Below are 20,908 nucleotides of genomic sequence, written 5' to 3'. Positions count from 1 at the left end.
TCACTAAAATGCCAACATTTACATTTTGTAATGACGATACTGCTGATGTGGATGTGCTGCCAACAGGGAAGACCCTCGACGACCGCGTGTGTGTGTGTCAGGTGGGCGGGGCCTGGTCCTGAAGTCTTCTCCAGTCCGTTGCGACGCGCCGCTCATTAGGACTCGGCATCAGCCAGCAGAACCACGTCCGGACCGGAAGCATCATGGCAACCACCACGTGCACGCGCTTCACGGACGAGTACCAGCTGTACGAGGAGCTCGGCAAGTAAGTTTTTTTTTCTTTTTCTGTCATACTTTATTTTTTGGGGCTGTACGGCTCGGCTCAGGTTCCCATCGCCCTCCAACAGGGAGGGCCATGCCGGTGTTTGATTGACATGTGGAAGTGACTGAATGTTGCCGATGGTGACGATGCTGATTGGCGCCATCCAAAGTGGACGTCAGGTTGTGCGTGGGCATGTTGGCCTCGCAGGAACATTCTTTTCTTTCCACAGCTCCGCAGTGTGAACATTACAACTTCAGCTGTTAACTGTGTTGTGGTGACGTCACTTCACGTTGGCTTTCGTGGCGCTCATTGATTCTTCCAACAACGCTGAATTGAGATGTTAAACAGACTATACTTTGCTGTTGTCAGCCTTCAGTCAATGGAACGCGAGATACAGCATTAGCTTAACTTTTAGACAATTAACGTGTAATTATGTAAAACATTACAAAGTATCACATTTGATTTTAACGTTTAACGTGTTTTGTCCCTTCAAGACCACCGTATTTCCTGGTTGAGGTAAATCCGAGACTTCGGTGGCAATGGCTTAAATAACCTGAAGCTAGCAACCCGGACCAAGTTAGCCTTTGTGTATCACAGACGCAGGTTACACCACAAATATGTACATTCTAATGTTTGGTTCGAATCTTAATCATACGCCATTGATTATTTTTGCTAAATGTACTACTTAAATTTGAGTTTATACGAGTTACGTGACCGCTAACGAGTCTTCCAACAGAGGAGCGGGGAGCTCCGTGACTTCGCAGTGCTTTCTGGGAGCTGTAGTGCCTCATTAATGGGTAATTACGATTTTGTTGGTATTCGACAATATAATTGAATTGAATTATGGTATCAAATAAATTTTCTCTGTCAAATAACTTTAAAACAATCTCCCCCTAGCGGCTGGTGGCCGTGTGGCTGATCTGTCATGTAAAGAGGTTTGAATCCCAGCAATAAGGGCCAGTGAACGCTCCAAGTTAGCACTGGGGAGTCAAGCCTATACTCGTCTTGTATGATGTGTTTAAGGGATCGTGAGAGGCTGTCATTGCATAACGATGCTTTGAGGAGATAAAATTAGCTTTTCAGCAATGACAAAGCTTCCGTTAGGCTTCCTAGAACCCCCCCCCCGTCTCGTGTTTGAGACTCCCACAGGCCCTGCAAGGCAATTCTGATGTCCGTCACGCCCCCGAGATGCTGAGCAAGCTGACCTATCTCCTGCCTTGTTCCTCAGGGGAGCCTTTTCTGTGGTGCGCCGCTGTGTCAAAGTGCTCACGGGCCAAGAGTATGCCGCCAAAATCATCAACACCAAGAAGCTGTCTGCCAGAGGTGAGACCCCCCAGTGCGCACGTGGCGCGTGCATGTGTCACATGATGCATATTTTACCGCCTGTTTAAACGTCTTCGCTGATGATTCTTCCTTCCTTTCCGCTCCCTCTCATGTAGCCTTGCTCACTTTGTCTCCTTCATCTTCAACGTGTATCGACATACACATGCTAATGAGGCTAAATGTGATGGCAGCAGAGGTTGATTGACAGCTCATATTTTGACACACACACACACACACACACACAATGTTGTGTGTTCCATTCTTCTCCTCTGGTTTTCCTCCTGGTCTCGGTTCCTCTCCAGGTTTCTTTGTATGTGCTCAAAGTGAGATGTTGTCTTTGTGCAGACCATCAGAAGTTGGAGAGAGAGGCCAGGATCTGCAGGCTACTCAAACACTCCAACATCGGTGAGAACCTCCACCTTCCTCTTCACCTTCTTGTCGGCCTTCTATGCCGACGGAGGGCCGGGTATCATGTCATGTCAGCCATGCCATCAGAGAAGCAGGGTGTAAGTGGGAAAAGCAGTCAAAGGTTCCTAAACCAAGGTGTTTCCTCTAGTTCGACTCCATGACAGCATCTCTGAGGAGGGCTTCCACTACCTTCTCTTTGACCTGTGAGTTGCTTCCTTGCTTCCTTCCTTGCTTCCTTCCTTGCTTTCTTCATTGCTTTCTTCCTTGCGTCCTTCCTTGCTTTATTCACTGCTTTCTTCCTTCCTTTTTTCCTTCCTTCTGTCATACACTCCTCCTCCTCTTCTCTTTAGCGGTCTGCATTTGCTTCCTTGTTTCCTTCCTTGCTTCTTTCCTTCCCTCTTTCTGTCATACACTCCTCCTCCTCTTCTCTTCAGCTGTCTGCATCTGCTGCCATCCTGAGCGATAGCCCCCCAACACCCCCTCCCAACCCCCCCCCCCCCCCCCCCTTACATAACCCCCCCCCCAACACCTCCCTCCTTACAGCTACCGCTTTAGCGCACACTCCCCCGCACTGGAGTCAGTCTCCATGGCAACCCAGCCAGAGTGAATCCTGCAGTTGGGGTTTCCCCCCAATGAGGACATCCCCCTCCTGTGTGTCTGTGTGTGTGTGTGTGTAAAGAAGGAAATGTGCAGATGTGACCTTCATCATCTTCTTCCCTCAGGGTGACAGGAGGTGAGCTCTTTGAAGACATTGTAGCCAGAGAGTACTACAGCGAGGCGGATGCCAGGTAATCCAACCCCCCCCCCCCACCCACCCACACACACACACACACTCGTGCACTTATGTGCATGCAGCCTCTGCAGCGGTCCAGCCAACTTCCTCTGCAGCACATTGTAGTGAAGGGATGAAGATGATGATGAAGGAGCTGGTGGGCTTTCCCACCAGACAGATGGAAGCATGGGCAGGCACGCGGCAGCCTGACACGGCCACGCCGCAGCCCCGTCAGGAGGAACACTTAAATCAATTTGAATTGACTTGGGAGGTTCCTGGGAGAAGGGGGGGGGGTGATGATTGACAGCTGATGATCAGATATCAATCTAACAGCAGATATTGAGTATAATCATCTTTATAATGAATGCTTATGCTAAGAATATGTCTTTTGTTAACCTGAAATGTTTCATCAATACAGTTGTTACCTGATTGGCTTGGAGAGATCACATGGTTACCTGCATGATTATGCCCCAAACCAATCCAAAGGCTCATTTCTCAGATGTCTTCTACTAATATGACATATTTCTCTACAGTAATCCTTCGTTTATAGCTAATAGTTAATAGTTAATCAGTTCAAGACCCAAGTGGTTTTCCACCATAGGATTCCTGAAGCATGGAATACATTAAGCATGGAAAACCTGTCTACAACCACATTATTAGAGCCCTCTCGACATGGAATAACACCCCTATAGTCACCTTTACACTCCTATTACCCAATATATTTGATACATAAGAGAATATAATACACTAAGTATGTAAAACCAGTTTACCACACTCCAAATACATTTTTAATATTAGTAGAGCCCTCTAGACATGAAATAACACCCCTACAGTCACCTTTACACTCGTTTTACCCATTGTAGTCGACACAATAAGAGATCATAATACAGATTAAGCATGGAAAACCTGTCTACAACCACATTAGAGCCCTCTAGACATGAAATAACACCCCTATAGTCACCTTTACACTCCTTTACACTCATTTTATCCAATATATTCAATATATAAGAGAATATAATACATCTTAAGTATGTAAAACCAGTTTGCCACCCTCTAAATACACTTTTTAATATTAGTAGAGCCCTTTAGAAATGAAATAACACCCCTATAGTCACCTTTACACTCCTATTACCCCAATTTCGTAGCTGGAATGAGAAAATAAGACACACTAAGCATATAACACATTCTAAAACCACCACCACCACATCACTACCATTGCCATCGAACCCAGGTCTCCTAGCTGTGTGGCCTGTGCGCTAACCATTCGGTGCATCACCGCGCAGCCCTTAAAGTGCCATATTGTCTCTTATTATGTCTACTGTATTGCATAATATGAGTGTAAAGCTGATTGTAGGGGTGTTATAGCCTGTCTAGAGGGCTCTAATCATGTTAAAGTGTATTTAGAAGGTGGTAAACCGGTAAATGCGTTCTTCCTGTGACCTTTTTTATGGCAACCCTACCTATCATGCTAGCTGTGCTCCTGAAGGTGTGTGTGTGTGTGTGTGTGTGTGGTCTTGTCTCCACAGTCATTGCATCCATCAGATTGTAGACAGCGTGTCGTACACACACCAACACAACATAGTGCACAGGGACCTCAAGGTGTGTTTGTGTCTCATTATCCTTCCTGTTGTGCATCGTCCTCGTCTGTGCCTGCTGTCCATCCGTCTTTTTGTCCCTGCATTCTGGCTCCTCCTGCGGGAATCTTGTTGCACAGGGACTCAAGGAAAAGGGCCGGAAGTGGAATGTTTGGGCGAGGGAGCGCATGAGAATGACACCGCGTTTGTGTCGTACTTGTTCATGGTCATGCAAGGTGCTGCTCTTCAATGAAACGCCTTGTTGGGAGGGAGGGGAGGGTTAGACACAACACGCCCACTCCGGCTGACTCACGATGCAACTGATGCTGAGCGCCATGTGGGTCCCCGCCCGCCTGTGCATGCCTGACTAACCGGCTCCCCCTGCTGTCTGCATGCAGCCATTGCATCCAGCAGATCCTGGAGGCGGTGCTGCACTGCCATCAGATGGGCGTGGTCCACAGGGACCTCAAGGTGAGTGCGTGCGCGCTTTCTGGCATGTCTGTGCACGTGCGCTTGCGTGCTGAGCTTGTCTGAAAACGGAAAACACAGGCGGACATGACCAACTGTACCTGAACTACTAGGACAAGCAGAGTGTGCGGGGGGAGGAGCCACCTGCTGTGGCCCAGCAAGGTGCACTGTATTCGGGCACACGCCCCGAGTGTGCAAACCTTTTAATCGACCCATCATCTGAGCTATTTTTAATGTTACCAGATGTATCGGTATGATAACAATACATTTAAGGACACCAGCAGCTAGCATATGTTAGCATATGTTGTGCTTTAGAAATTTGTCGTCATTCCAAGTTAAACTTCATAAAAATAAAATGTTTACAACGGTAGCTGACATAAGTAGCTAAAATCATTAGCTGACAACCAACATAGCTAGCGTGTGTGTAATGCAGGGCGTGGCTTGCAACATATGAACAGGAAGAGGGCGGGGTTTATGGTGGAAACTTAACCGTTGTCCTGCCATGTGTTGAAAGCGTGGCGTTAGCATGCTAGCGCTAATTGAAGCCCAGCTTTGAGCAGAGTTGTTTTGCTCTTTACAAGCTAGGTAGCCTGCTAGCATTAGCTTGACTTGCTGCAAAGTTCGTATTTGCTGTCTAGCGCTACTTGAGCTAACATGCTTTGTGTTGTTGTCCAGCCTGAGAACCTCCTGCTGGCCAGTAAGTGTAAGAACGCTGCCGTCAAGCTTGCCGACTTTGGACTGGCCATCGAGGTCCAAGGAGACCAGCAGGCCTGGTTCGGTATGTTTCACACACACACACACACACACACACACACACACACACACACACACAGCAATGTCATAAAGTGTGTGTGTTAGCAGGAGGCACCCCGAGCGCCCTCATGTACCACCTCCACTCACTCAGCAACTCTACAAAGTCTTTTGCTTTTTATTTGGCTTCTGTGTGACTGACACCAGCACTGATGATGACCCAGTTCCACACCATCCACAACTTTCAGACCCAACCCTGAAAAGTGCATTTCTGCAAAGTACGATTCTTTATTTATAAATTGAATATTTTGGAAAAACATCCTGTTCATGACTTTCTAAATGCACTTTTTAAAAACGTCATCAGAGCCCTCTAGACGTGAAATAACACCCCTATATTTACTCTTAATACCCAATGTAGTAGACTTAATACGAGGAAATAGGACATACAAGACAGAAAAATCCTGCACAAAACCTGCTTACCACATGTTACTACATGTAGTAACATTTTTAGAGCCCCCAAACTTGAAATAGCACCCTTATCGTGACCTTTACACTCCCAATACCCAAAACAGTAGACACAGTAAGAAGAAATTGGATATATGAGACTTAGAAAACCTGTTTCCCCCTTCTAAATACATGTATTAACATGATTTAAAAAACTGTTTTTCGCATTCTAAATGCATGTTTTCAACATTACTAGAGCTCCCTAGACATGAAATAACACCCCTATAGTCACCTTTATACTTGTATTACTCAATATAGTAGACATAATAAGATGCAATAGGACATATAAGATTTAGAAAAGCTGTTTCCCCCTTCTAAATATATTTTTTAACATTATTAGAGCTCCCAAGATATGAAATAACATCCCAAAAGTCACCTTTATACTTGTATTACCCAATATAATAGACATAAGAGGTAATAGGACATATAAGACATCGAAAACCTGTTTCCCCTTTCTAAATACATGTATTAACATTATTAGAGCTCCCTAGACATGAAATAACATCCCTATAGTCACCTTTATACTTGTATTACCCAATATAGTAGACAATAAGAGGAAAAAGGCCATATAAGATTTTGGAAAACCTGTTTCCCCCTTCTAAATACATGTATTAACATTATTAGACCTCCCTAGACCTGAAATAGCACCCCTATAGTCACCTTTATACTTGTATTACTCAATATAGTAGACATAAGAGGAAATAGGACATATAAGACATAGAAAACTTGTTTCCCCTTTTTAAATACATGTATTAACATTATTAGAGCTCCCTAGACATGACATAACATCCCTATAGTCACCTTTATACTTGTATTACCCAATATAGTAGACATAATAAGAGGAAATAGGACATATAAGATTTTGGAAAACCTGTTTCCCTCATCTAAATACATGTATTAACATTATTAGAGCTCCCTAGACCTGAAATAGCACCCCTATAGTCACCTTTATACTTGTATTACCCAATATAGTAGACATAATAAGAGGAAATAGGACATCTAAGATTTTGGAAAACCTGTTTCCCTCTTCTAAATACATGTATTCAAATTATTAGAGCTCCCTAGACATGAAATAGCACCCCTATAGTCACCTTTACATGACTATTACCCAATATAAGAGAAAATAAGAAATTTCCGTTCTGCAGAGTACTTCCTGCAGTGGCTGTTGCCACATTAATGTAAAATTACCGACATCTAGTCACCAGTATAAAGTACTACATGTCATTACAATGTCTTTGAATGGGTCTTCTAAATGCCTTATATTTTTATTTTGTTTCACATTTTCTTTTTCATGCTTGAAAATGTTTCATTTGGCAAAAGCGACTGGTCCCTTGGGGGAACTGGGGGGGGGGTCACACAGAAGCCAAATAAAAAGCAAAAGACACTCTTTGGAGTTGCTGAGTGAGTGATGTGGCACATGAGGGCGCTTGGGCCCCCCCCTGGTAACGCTTTGCTGTGTGTGTGCAGGCTTTGCAGGTACGCCAGGTTATTTGTCTCCAGAGGTGTTGAGGAAGGAAGCGTACGGGAAACCAGTAGACATCTGGGCATGTGGTAACAGCTCGTTCTTCTTGACACCCTACATGGACAGTACAGTCTAGTACTACTATACTATGTCTGCATGTGTGTGTACATGCAGGTGTGATCCTCTACATCCTCCTGGTTGGCTACCCCCCCTTCTGGGACGAGGACCAGCACAAACTCTACCAGCAGATCAAAGCTGGAGCGTATGATGTGAGCCTTCACTCACCACCACCACCACCATTATCATCCTTTAACACGGACACGTGTGTGTGTACTTCAGTTCCCCTCTCCAGAGTGGGACACGGTGACGCCAGAAGCAAAAAATCTGATCAACCAGATGTTGACCATCAACCCAAGCAAGAGAATCACAGCACAAGAAGCTCTCAAACACCCATGGGTCTGCGTACGTAGCCCTGCTTTCACCTCTATACATACCCTACGTACATACTCTACATACGTACTCTGTATACATACTCTGTATACGAACGCTGTATACGTACTTTACATACATACATACATAAATACTCTACATACATGCATACTCTATACATACTCTACATACATACATACATACATAGTACATACTCTACATACATACATACATACATACTCTATACATACCCTGCATACATACTCCACATACATACATACTCTACAAACATACTCTGGATACATACTCTGTATACATACATAATCTGTATACATACTCTACATTAGGGATCGACCGGTTTTTTTCCAGCCGATTTTTTTCCATCACCCTTTTGCTTGGGCCGATATTTGTGGCCGATACTGCTTTTGCTCCCTCAATTTATATGAAAAAAATACAATGATAACAAATATCCCAGGTCTCAACTTTAAACAAATATTCATTGAAATGTACACACAGTAGGATTCAGCTTTCTTAAACACACATTTAAACGGCATTATCAATTTTAAAAGGAGTAAATATTCAACCATGTGCAAAACATTTCTGTTGTAGTTGTAGTTTTATCTAGCATCGATGTGATGACTGCTCCTCCGCAGTGAGACGTGCACCCCCCCCCCCCAGCTCCCGCCACACACAAACACATCACACTGACACAATTTAGTAAGATATATATAAAGCATTTCACTCATCATTAAAGTTTGTGTTGTGGACGCGAAAGACCTCTGATAAGCAGACACGGCTGTTCCAATTCCTTCTCTGTGTTTGTGTCTGCGTGCTCGGAGAGAGTGCACACACATACTGAATTGACACTGAATTGACAACGTTGACATTAAAGCGGTAAAGCGATAAACTATATTGTAGCGTCGCTGGAAGCACTTCCTGGTTCCCAGCGTGCTTTGGGGCACCATCGATGTAAATAGTTTGTCAGTTTGTAGTTAAAGTTGCATAGTTCTTCATTCTTGGTCTGCTCAACTAGTGAGAGTGCTTTTATTTGTCTGTCGCGTTAGTATGTGATGTTTTTGGGAGTTCTTGTTGTCACAGCATGACTTAAAATATTATGCCAAGCGATCACCCAGTGAAATGTGATTGGCTCTGTATGGTGTAAAAAGCAAGCTTATTCTTTCACTTGGCATTTAAGTTACCAATTTCAAAGCAGGTGGCAATATTTCAACTAAGCCTGCCTGTTGGAGGCTAATTCAAAGTTGAAAACGTACCCTTGTTATGATGTGGCGGCGGGGTGCAGGGTCCTTCGGCAACACAAAGCTGCTCGGCGGATGCCTGTCTGTAAATCATGTGGAGGAAAAATATATCGATGAACCCAGGCACGTATTGGCCGATACCGATTCAAGTGAAAAACGCAAATATCGGCCCATACATACTCACTCTACATACATAAACCCTATGTATATAAACCCTATCTACTGTACATACCTCATATATACCCCATATACCTAAATGACTGGTTGTTGGGATCATCCATTCCAGGTAAATATATCATATAGTAGACCAACACAGAGACAGATGAGAAGCCATTATGTCAACTAAAGTAGGCAGGGGCATACATTTGGGCCCCCCAACAGAAAAACCACATCAATATTTAGTAGATCCTCCTTCCTATCAGTAATAAATGCCTCGTCCCTGCAGCAACGCTCCACCGTGGCCTCCATGATGCACCGGCAGGAGACCGTGGAGTGTCTGAAGAAGTTCAATGCCAGGAGGAAACTCAAGGTGTGAAGGTGACACCGTCAAAGCAGAAGCCTCCACGCTCACCTTTGACCTCCCCCTCCCTCATCCACAGGGCGCCATCTTGACCACTATGCTGGTCTCCAGGAACTTCTCTGGTGAGAACCCAAACACACACCTCAGGAATCGCACACGTACACTTTTTTTTCAAAAACCCTAACCTCGCTCAGCGCTAAGGCTGTGATTGGCTGGCTTGGGGCACATTACTTCCTGTTTGCATACGACAACCCCTCCCACACACAACGACACCTTCTCCCCTGGTTTCAGATCAACAATATAAATATTGCATCTTATCCTATTCATTATTTTATTGCTGCTCCCATGACCACACCTCGCTACTCCTATAGTATATTTATACATACAGCATGCACCCCCCCTTCAAAAGCTCATTCACGACATTCCCACTGACTCTTTCCACATGTCAGAAATTCACACTTTTCCCACAATTCCACATTTTCACAATTCTTCAGACTTTTCTTAACACATTCAAACATTCCAGCGTCCAAACACTCAGGAGAACCATTTTCCAAAAGCAGATTCCAAAGATTCCTTTTGATTGGGCGGCAATGATGAGTTTTGTTGTTGCAGTTTGTCTGGCAGCCGCTAGAGGGAGACAGTTTGTGCTGCAAGGCCTGTGTACTTGTCACCTAGTATTTATTGTCATTCCCTTTTACTTCCACCTTATGACATTATTCACACAGTTCTACTACATAAATACATACTCTGCACACATACTCTGTATACATACTCTAATATTAATATTAATCATATTATTATTTATATTTGTATTTTTTATGATTTAAAAAAATAATAATTTTACACAAATTCAACTACAAACACACCAAATACAAATACTTGCTGCGTGGGCACCCGTAGTAGGCTACTAGCTACTAAAAAGTACATACCCCACCATGATGGAGATGCTGCATAAAGCCCCCATCCCTCCCACATCCAAGCCAGTTGCCAGGAGCAACAGCCACATCTGATGTGGGATGTATTAATATAATATATATAATATAATTATATATATATATAATTTTCTACTTGAAGCCCTGTACTATTATAACTCTTCCCCCAACCTAATTTCCCAAATAACGGGAATAAAGTCATGATATTACGGGAATAAATATTATCCTGTTTTTTTTCCAGATGTTTTAAAGGTAACGCTACTTCATGACATTATTTTCCCTCCTATAGTCCCATAAATTTGCCACTTTTCCCTCCTAATATTTGGACTTAGTTTTTGCTGTTGTTGACCCCTCCGTCTTATGCAGTGGGACGTCAGACCACGGCACCGGCGGCCGTCAGCGGCGTGTCGGGGAGCCCGGCCGGCATCGTGGAACAAGGTGATGACGCCCCCGGCGCTCTTTCTGGCCGACGTGATGATGATGATGAGTCGGTCTAACCTTTGTTTTCATGTCTTGCCGCTCGCTGCTTCTACCTGTTGCCAAGGTAAGTGACTCGGCGTCGCCGTCCGGAGCGCCCCCCCCCCTCGGGGATGAGGAGCAGAGTTACTCGGCCTTGCGGGATTAGCGTGGCAACAAGCTTGCGCTCGGACGCCATGAAAGCGCGGTGACGTACCTGCCCCTCTGCTCCTAATCCCCGTGTGGCGTTTGGGATTATTTGGCAGATGACTTTTTGATGCCACGCTTTGGCTGGCGGGCGGGCGGGCGGGCGTGCGCCACAAGGGAGGGCTTTTAGATGAGGGGGCGGGGCTGACTTTGAGATGATGGTCACTCCACTTGTGAGCGCGCACGTGTGTGTGCATCGTTGCGCGCCTGCCGCTCGGCCGTGTGACGCGTGTGTGAAGCGGGCGTGAAGCGGGTGGCACCATGTGCACGCGGCCCACTGAGGGTGTGTCCTTCTGCCTTTCTGCAGCAGCCAAGAGCCTCCTCAACAAGAAGGCTGATGTCAAGGTAAGTCCTTTCCATGCTTCCACGCTTCTTCTCTCTTGCTCTGTGTATGTATGTGTGTGTGTGTGTGTGTGGTTCCGTGCACTGGCGTCTGTTTCTGTGGAAGCTGGTGTGTAATCCCGCTAACGTGGACAGAGCGCCCGACAGACCGAAGTTTTTGCTACGAAACCCAGCAAAGTGGAAAGTAGAAGAAATCAGTCAGCGTAAACATGAAGGAAGTCATTCGTATGATCAATTATCAAAGGTTTGCCAGCTCATAAGGTGACACTCTTATTTTGAAGGGAGGATGCAATGGCATGTTGTCATAGCAACACTGCAAGACGAGCTAACCGTGCTAACCTGTGTGTTGGTGACATCATTGAAGGGTATTTTTATTATTATTATATTTTTTATTACTGTTATATTATTAATTTTGTTATTGTTAGGCACACTTAGCTGCGCCTCTTGGGACCTCGTTGGCTCCCTTTCATTAACTTTCATCTTCTTTTCCTCCTTCTGATGCTCTGTCAGCCCTGACGCCCCCCCCCCCCCCCAAATCTCCCGGGCGGCCCCATGCTAATCTCAGATTATTTGCGTCCAGATGATGAATCTAACGTTACGTAATCCCTGCTTGACTTTTGCCGAGTGCTGATGTCACGGCTCTCACGCCTCTTTCAAATCATGCAACATGTCCGTGTGACACGCCAGTTTTACACGCCAGGTCATAATATTAAGGGAATGAAGTCATAATATTAAAGGAATTAAGTTATAATATTACGGGAATAAAGTCATAATATTAGGAAAATTAAAATGTACTGCCTATATCTGCCCTGTGATTGGCTGGTGACCAGTCCAGGGGGTACCCCGCCTCTCCCCCAAGACAGCTGGGATAGGCTCCAGCATAGCCCCACCCTAGAGAGGATAAGCGGTAGAGAATGAATGGACGGATGGATGGGAGAAAGTTGAAAAAAACAAACTAGCTGTCATTTTACAAGAATAAAGTCAACATACTAAGAGAATGAAAGTTGCAATTATATGGGAATAAACTTCATCAAGTCAGGAGCCCAGATTGAAATATTACAAAAAAAGTATGTTATGTTTTATTTAAGTTGTTAAAGAATGACAAACTAACAAAACAAAATAAAGTTGGGGAACAAGTTCTAATATTATGGGAATAAAGTCCAAATATTAGGAGAAATGAAAAAAAGAGAAATCAATGAGCTCTGTCGTCCCCTAGTGTTGATTCGCAGCGTTGCGTCATGTGATGTTAGCGACATGTTGGTGCTCGTTTTTGCACGTTGTGTTGTGTACCTTTGTCAGCATGGGGCTGTGTCACATGACATGTGTTCATGACATTTCCGTGTAAGACTGTCACACGACTTTGTGTCTAAGTGCACACTTTATACTCACACTTAAGTGCAGAAGCACACACTTGCGTACTTACACCTTTTAAATACAAAAATATACACTTGTGTACTTACACCTTGTCTTTTAAGTGCCTAAGTGCACACGTTGTACTTACACTTAGCCTTCTAAATACAAAAATGTACACTTGTGTACTTACACCTTGTCTTTTAAGTGTCTAATTGCACACTTTGTACTTACACTTTGTTTTTTAATTGCAGAAGCACACACTTGCGTACTTACACTTAGCCTTTTATATACAAAAATGTACACTTGTGTACTTACACTTTTAAGCATATAAGGGCACACTTGTGTACTTAAACCTGGTATGTTAAGTCCAAAAGTACACACCTGTGCACTAACACTTTGTATTTTAAGTGCAAAAGTGCACTTGTGTACTTACACTTAGCCTTCTAAATACAAACATGTACACTTGTGTACTTACACCTTGTCTTTTAAGTGCACACTTTGTACTTACACTTTGTTTTTTTAAGTGCAGAAGCACACACTTGCGTACTTACACCTTGTTTTTTAAGTGCAAAAGCACACACTTGCGTACTTACACTTAGCCTTTTATATACAAAAATGTACACTTGCGTACTTACACTTAGCCTTTTATATACAAAAATGTACACTTGTGTACTTACACTTTTAAGCACATAAGGGCACACCTGTGTACTTAAACCTGGTATGTTAAGTCCAAAAGTACACACCTGTGCACTTACACTTTGTATTTTAAGTGCAAAAGTACACACTTGTGTACTTACACTTAGCCTTCTCAATACAAAAATGTACACTTGTGAACTTACACCTTGTCTTTTAAGTGCCCAAGTGCACACTTTGTACTTACACTTAGTTTTTCAAGTGCACAAGCACACACTTGCATACTTACACTTAGCCTTTTATATACAAAAATGTACACTTGTGTACTTACACCTTGTCTTTTAGGTGCCTAAGTGCACACTCTGTACTTAGACTTAGTCTTTTAAGCACATAAGGGCGTGCTTACACTTTGTATTTTAAGTGCAAAAGTACACACTTGGGTACTTAGCCTCAGTCTTTTTAAGCGCAAAACGGAGCACTGATTTGCTGACCCGCACAGTATGGGTAATCTGGCCTGGTTGGAGCGTCTTGTCGAAGTACGGGTCATGGGAGGTTATTCTAATGTTATGGCTATGAGGTCGTCATGCAGCCCCAACATGTACAGAGTACATAGAGTATATGGAGTGTCTGGATTGTACTGTGTGCTGGACATTCAGCGTATGCAGAGGAGGAAGACCATGCTTCCCTTTGTGTGTCCTGCAGAGCACCGGCAGCGGGACCGGCACAGTCAGCAGTTCGAAAGTCCATGTGTCGTCCGCGGCGCTGGTACGAGCACCGTGTGTCCTTCTGTGTACATTAGCATCGCACCGGGGATACTTTGCTTTCTAGTGACTGTCAGGCTGAGCTCTTCTCGTCTTTGTGTCCTGTTGACAGCCCCATTTCATCCATTTCAGGCCCGACTAGTCGGCTTGTCTTTGGTTCAGGATGACCCGTCCCAAGCATTCACATGTTAGCATTAGCATTAGCACTGGCACGCTCATCACGCTGTCACACATTTCTCCCCCCTCGCCACCATCCTAAAACTGCTCCTCTTCCTCCATTCTTCCTCCAGGAGCCTCAGACTACCGTTATCCATAACCCCGTAGACGGGATCAAGGTACCTCCTACCGCCATCTTGTAGTCCACACCTAGCTTGCTTGTGTGTGTGTGTGTGTGTGCGTGTCCACAGGAGTCTTTTCTCTGACTGAGTGTCCTTTACTGCCCCCTTGTGGCTAGCCCCGCCCATTGGCCCATTAGCCCGCCTCCTCCACGAGCTGACCCAGCTGCATGCTCTCTTCGTGGTCACATGACTTCAAGAATTGTGTGTGTGAGTGTGTTTCCCCTTTATTGCTTTGTTGTCAACATTGTGTTGATGTAATTTGTTTGCAGGAATCCTCGGACAGCAGCAGCAACACCACCGTTGAGGATGAAGACGTGAAAGGTGAGCCATCACGGCAACAGGTGGCGCTATTCCGCTGTTCCTTCCGTCAATGATGAAGGAATGTCGCCTCCTGTGGGGGCGCCGACTTGCTGTGGGCGTACACTCAGTCGGGCACATTGGCATACTTACACACGCAAAAATGCACACTCGTGCACGTGTACACATAGTCTCTTAAGTGTCTAAGTGCACATTTTGTACTTGCGTGTTGCAGAAACACACTCTTGCATACTTGAGTGCAAAAATACACACTTTGTACTTACGCCCAGTTTTTTGAGTGCGTAACTGTGCACTTGCGTACTCACGCGGTTTTTACATGCAAAAGTACACAATAGTGTACTTTGACTTGGACTTTGAAGTTTATCATTATTTTAAGTTTAACACGTACACATTGTACTTACACTTGTTTTTTAAGTACATGGACGGACACTTGCATATTTACCCTCAGTCTTTTAAGTGCACAACTACACACTTGTGTACTCACACTTAGTATTTTAGATGCAAAAACACACACTTGTGTACTTATGCTTAGTCTTCTAAGCACATAAGTGCACACTTGCGTACGAGTACTTGGTACTTTGAGTGCATATGTACACCTGTGTACTTAATTAGACTTGTAAGTGCATAAGTGCACACTTGCATACTTTGTATATTAAACACAAAAGAATGCTTGTATCTAAACATTGTGTTATAAGTGCAAAAGTACACACTTACGTATTTTACTTCATAATTTAAGTACATACGCGTACACTTGTGTACTTAAATTATGTATTTGAAGTGGATACATACACACTTGTGTACTTAGATGTTGTATTTGAAGTGGGTGCATACACACTTGTGTACTTAGATGTTGTATTTGAAGTGGGTGCATACACACTTGTGTACATATAGTGTGCAGTTTGTGTCCAACGGAGTTGGCAACAGGTCCTGCTATGCCCTGGTGCTTCGGGGCAGGCTTAGTGTGCCCTCTAGTGTACGGAGTGGGAAGGACACATGAAGGCCACGTTCCCAGACATCCTATTATTCCAAGGATGCACGCGTGTGGTGGGAAGACAGTGTGGTACACAGCACATGTATGCAAACTAGCTGCTAGCCTAGCAAGGAGGAGTGGTGGCGCCCCCTGGTGGTTAAACGTCCAGTGAGGGAGGAGCGAGGGGGGAGGACCAGAGCGAGCTACGCCTCCCTCAGAGTGGAGACGGGAGCGCCTCTCTCTCGTTCTGTGGTTATCATTGGGACACGGCGAGGGTGAGCGAGGGGGTGAGGTAGCAGGGAAGTTGCGAGCAGGTGAAAATGTCCCACAAGCTGTCAGGTGAGTTGTCTTGCACTGTTCTTGGTCACCTGGATCCTCACTTCCTGTCACTTCCTGTCTCCCACCCATACACCATCACCCCTAAACGCACCCCGTCTCCCTCCCCCCCGTCTCCCTACCAGCTCGCAAGCAGGAGATCATCAAGATCACGGAGCAGCTCATCGAGGCCGTCAACAACGGCGACTTCGACGCCTACTCGTGAGTTCCTGAGCGCCGTGGAGGGGGTTGGGGGGTGTGGGGGGGTGGGGTGGTTGGGTTTAGCCGTGAGGATTGGAGCGCCATTAGCGAGCCATTAAAGCGATTGACGTGTCCTCAAAAGATTAGAGAGTAATTACAGTGCAGCTTTCACATGATTTAGCATTTCAAGTGTACAAACGTTTGATTGTAGCCAGCAGGGAAGCTAACGTGCTAACTTTGACCTGCCTCATTGCACCCCCACTTCCAAGTACACTGACCTCACTAACCTCACTAACCTTGATGTACAACAAGCCGGGGGTGGGGGGTCTTTTCTTGTGGTCAAACCTGGAAAGATGCAAACATTTAGTGCAGCAGCAGGTGTTCAGTATGCTACATGCTGTATGCTACATGCTGCGTGCTGTATGCTACGTGCTGTGTGCTACCAGCTATGTACTACCTGCTATATAATACATGCTGGATGTTGCATGCTATGTGCTACGTGCTGTATGCTACATGCTATATGCTACCTGCTGTATGCTATGTGCAACATGCTAGGCGGGCCGTGGGTGGAATACATTAAAACAGGCTGTTTTTGCAGGAACCACCAAATTCAAAGAAATCCATCTGAATAGGTGCAGATTGTGGAAGATCTAGAAATCTTAGTGTGCTGGTTATTGTGTGTAGCTGCTCTTTAGGAGTCCATAACTCAATATCAAGGGGCCAAAATGAGCATCACAGGCCCTTTACATAATCTTTGTAAAAGGGCTACACTTTGGACACCTGCCGTTTGGCTTTTGCTCCCGAGAAAGGCAGACGCTGTGATTGGCTGTCCTCGTGTCCATCATGGTTTGCTTTCTTCCAGGAAGATTTGTGACCCCGGCCTGACGTCCTTCGAGCCCGAGGGTCTGGGGAACCTGGTTGAGGGGATGGACTTCCACCGCTTCTACTTCGACAACCGTAAGACTCAAACACAACACTCCACTTTGTCCGCCCCTTCACCGTTGACGCCAAGGCCCCGCCCTCTCTTCCTCCGTCAGTCCTGGCCAAGAACAGCAAGCCCATCCACACCACCATCCTCAACCCACACGTGCACATGATTGGCGAGGACGCCGCCTGCGTCGCGTACATCCGCCTCACGCAGTTCGTGGACGTGCAAGGCCGCCCCCGCTCCAGCCAATCGGAGGAGACCAGGGTGTGGCATCGCCGTGACGGTCGCTGGCAGAACGTCCACTTCCACTGCTCGGGAGCGCACGCCGCCCCCCTGCAGGCCTGAGGTAAGCCCCACCCGCTTTTACCCAGACAGTGATGGAGTGGGACAAGGACACCCTCTGGTGGCGCCCTCGGGTTCCGACTTGTTTCCAAGTAGTGGAGTTGTATTTGTACACAGCGCCACCTGTAGGTGTGTGTGTGTGTCATCAGGCTCATCAAGGGACCAGCACGGGGAGAGCGGTACAGACTGAACTCTAACATCTCGCCGCTTCCCACCCCGATTGCCCGTGAACCTCCGAGCAACGGAGCGTCCACTTGTCAATGTTTACTCGTGGCTGCAGCGTGTCCTGGTGCTCTTCTTCTACTTCCTGTGACCAGCATGGCTCCTCTTCCTGCACAGCCTGCCCATGTGACACAATTATGATCCCGCCCCCGGCGCTACCGTGCAGCACGCTAAGATTGCGTGGCGACGACTCATGCGACGGCTGCGGTGTGCCGATGCCTTTCTCGTACATGAAGTCACGTCCTGGGCGTGTCTGGCGTCCTCTTCTTCTCTCTTTGGACCAAACTGCTGCGCTTTGCTTGCACCTCTTTGCTTGCACCTCTTTGCTTGCACCTCTTTGCTTTTTCTTTGGACTTTGTTGACTAGTTAGTGTGCAGGGAAGAACTGCCACGAATCCAACATGGCTCCGTTTAGTTTGGACCTCAGCAAACACCACGCTGACTCCTCGCCACATCGACAAAGCCGGCAAACATCACCTTTTATTTTCTCCTATTATTTTATTTTGTCCTCCCACCAACAACACCTGGGGTGTGTCTCAACTGCTGCACTTGCTACGCTCACCAAGGCCCGCCACCGCGTAAGTGCACTCTTGTCTACTTCTACTATTGACAATGCATACGCTCAGCACTCTAGTGGCCACTCATGCACTTGGTCTTTTAAGTGTGCATACAAATGCACAATTCGTTGAATAAGTGCAATATGCACACTTATGTATTTACACTTAGTCTTTTACATGCAGAAGAGGACACTTGTGTACTTGCACACAATACTAAGTGCATAAGTGGGCATACTTAAGTTGAGTCTTTTGAGTGCATAAGTTCACATTTATGTACTTACAATTAGGATTGAGAGAACATAAGTGCACAATTGCTCTCGCCCGAAGACAGCTGGGATAGGCTCCAGTACCCCCCGCGACCCTCGTGAGGAAAAAGCGGTAGAAAATGAATGAATGAATGAAAGTGCACAATTGTCTACTCACACTTAGTCTTTTGAGTGCATAAGGGCACACTTACGTACATATACTCAGTATTTTGAGTGCACATTTTCGTACTTAAACTCAGTACTGTGAATGTGTAAATGCACAAATGTGTACTTGTACTTAGTCTTTTGAATGCCTAAGTGCACTCTTGCGTACATGTACTCAATCTTTTGAGTGCACATTTTTGTACTTACACTCAGTACTGTGAATGTGTAAGTGCAGAATTGTGTACTTACACTTAGTCTTTTGAGAACATAAGTGCACTATTGTGTACTCACACTTAGTCTTTTGAGTGCATAAGTGCACACTTGCGTACATATACTCAATATTTTGAGTGCACATTTTCGTACTTAAGCTCAGTACTGTGAATGTGTAAGTGCACAAATGTGTACTTGTACTTAGTCTTTTGAATGCATAAGTGCACTCTTGCGTACATATACTCAATCTTTTAAGTGCACAATTTTTGTACTTACACTCAGTACTTTGAATGTGTAAGTACACAATTGTGTACTTAAACTTAGTCTTTTGAGTGCATAAGTGCACACTTGCGTACATATACTCAATCTTTTGAGTGCATATTTATGTACTTACACTCAGTACTGTGAATGTGTAAGTGCACAATTACTTACACTCACACACTTACGCCTAGTCTTTTGAGTGCACTTGTTGACCCGGAGAAGGATTTTAAAGTGCAGTACAGAATGGCAGTATTGGGGATTTGGGACAGCGCTACAATGACAACATTCACACCTTCTAACAGGAACTAAGTGTAGGGTGTCCAGTGTACTTCTTGCCGATGCAGGTATGCAAGTTTGAGACACAGCTCGGGACTTGGTGTACTTGGTGTTCCTTTCTTTTGGATCCAGAGTTGCCCACCTTTTGTGTCATCTTTTAAAGAGTAAGTGTGTATATTGTCATGTTTTCATGTAGTATTAGTTTTTTGTACTATTTTCTCCTGAATGAAAGACACACTGCCAGTTTAAGTGATGAAGTTCTATCTTCCACTCATCCAGCAGCAAACTACTTACATTATGACATATAGAATGATGATATGCTTTTTTTTCTGTTCATGTATCATTTGCCTGGGTGTAGTAAAAAAGTACTTCAGTCTTTGTATTTATGTGGCAGCCTCCACCTAAAGCTTGTTAGTGTGAACGCACGCAAAGTCTTTTGTTACTGATGATGATGTGTTATAACATGAATAACATCATATCCTAAACATAATAAAAAGGAGCACGCACACAGCAGCTCTTGTCTGTCCTCTGATGTCATGGCTCAGGGTGAAACAAAGAAAAAAATGTTTTTCCATATGGTAATCTAATAACATTACTATTTGAAATGATATAATGTTACAGTGGAACGTGGTGATATCTGTTCGCTTCAGTTGCCATCTTTGCAGGAAACGAATAAAATGAGTAAAAAAACAAACTATTAAATAAATAAATGAACTGAGTTTATTTGTAATAGTTTTATAATTTATTATACGTTTCAGAACATTGATAATCTATATTTTTTAAATGTGTATCTCAGCGTTGTGCTTTTTCACTCTCGGGTTAACACTGCCTCCGAGCGCTTTGCTAGTGACCTGCAAGTCAAGTTGCGCTCTCATCTCATCAAGCTTCCCAGATTATTTCACATAGTTGAAGCTTTTTCAAACAATTAAACCATTATTACTTTTCTTGGTAACTAATTTGGTAACTTTTATGAAGGAGAAATTACGTTATTAATCCAATTACTTTTTATGGGGAAAGTAACTAGTCTTATCAACTAATTTCTTTTGTAAAAGTCCTAAACCTTGTAAATTTTCTTTTAGCAAGAACGAACAAGAGCATTGTGTGAAAGAGTCCATGAAACTTGATTGATTAATCAATCAATCGTCAGGA

General features: G+C 44.7%; 1 protein-coding gene across 14 annotated transcripts; it reads left to right on the top strand.

Moving 5' to 3' along the window:
• Window positions 1-90: 90 nt before the first annotated feature.
• On the top strand, window positions 91-20,272 carry LOC131107566 (calcium/calmodulin-dependent protein kinase type II subunit beta-like). 14 transcript variants are annotated; one of them, XM_058057715.2, is made up of 21 exons: window positions 91-265; window positions 1,491-1,585; window positions 1,931-1,990; window positions 2,142-2,196; window positions 2,716-2,781; window positions 4,292-4,364; window positions 5,483-5,585; window positions 7,529-7,612; window positions 7,698-7,792; window positions 7,863-7,985; window positions 9,654-9,737; window positions 9,808-9,850; window positions 11,027-11,098; window positions 11,631-11,668; window positions 14,354-14,416; window positions 14,703-14,747; window positions 15,020-15,071; window positions 16,500-16,575; window positions 17,417-17,511; window positions 17,592-17,828; window positions 17,974-20,272. In XM_058057715.2, the coding sequence occupies exons 1-20, from the start codon at window positions 204-206 to the stop codon at window positions 17,825-17,827; spliced, it is 1,620 nt and encodes a 539-aa protein (XP_057913698.2). In that variant the 5' UTR covers window positions 91-203; the 3' UTR covers window position 17,828; window positions 17,974-20,272. The 14 variants fall into 14 exon arrangements, with proteins under 14 accessions (XP_057913698.2, XP_078655058.1, XP_057913701.2 ...); XM_078798932.1 differs by having other exon boundaries at window positions 92-265; window positions 11,634-11,668; XM_058057714.2 differs by lacking the exon at window positions 4,292-4,364 and adding an exon at window positions 4,738-4,810 and having other exon boundaries at window positions 93-265.
• Window positions 20,273-20,908: the final 636 nt, after the last annotated feature.

This window comes from Doryrhamphus excisus, linkage group LG19, assembly GCF_037039965.1.
Source record: "Doryrhamphus excisus strain RoL-2023G ecotype Guam linkage group LG19, RoL_Dexc_Guam_v1.1, whole genome shotgun sequence".
NCBI lineage: Eukaryota > Metazoa > Chordata > Actinopteri > Syngnathiformes > Syngnathidae > Doryrhamphus > Doryrhamphus excisus.
This window is presented reverse-complemented; position numbering and strand designations above follow the sequence as displayed.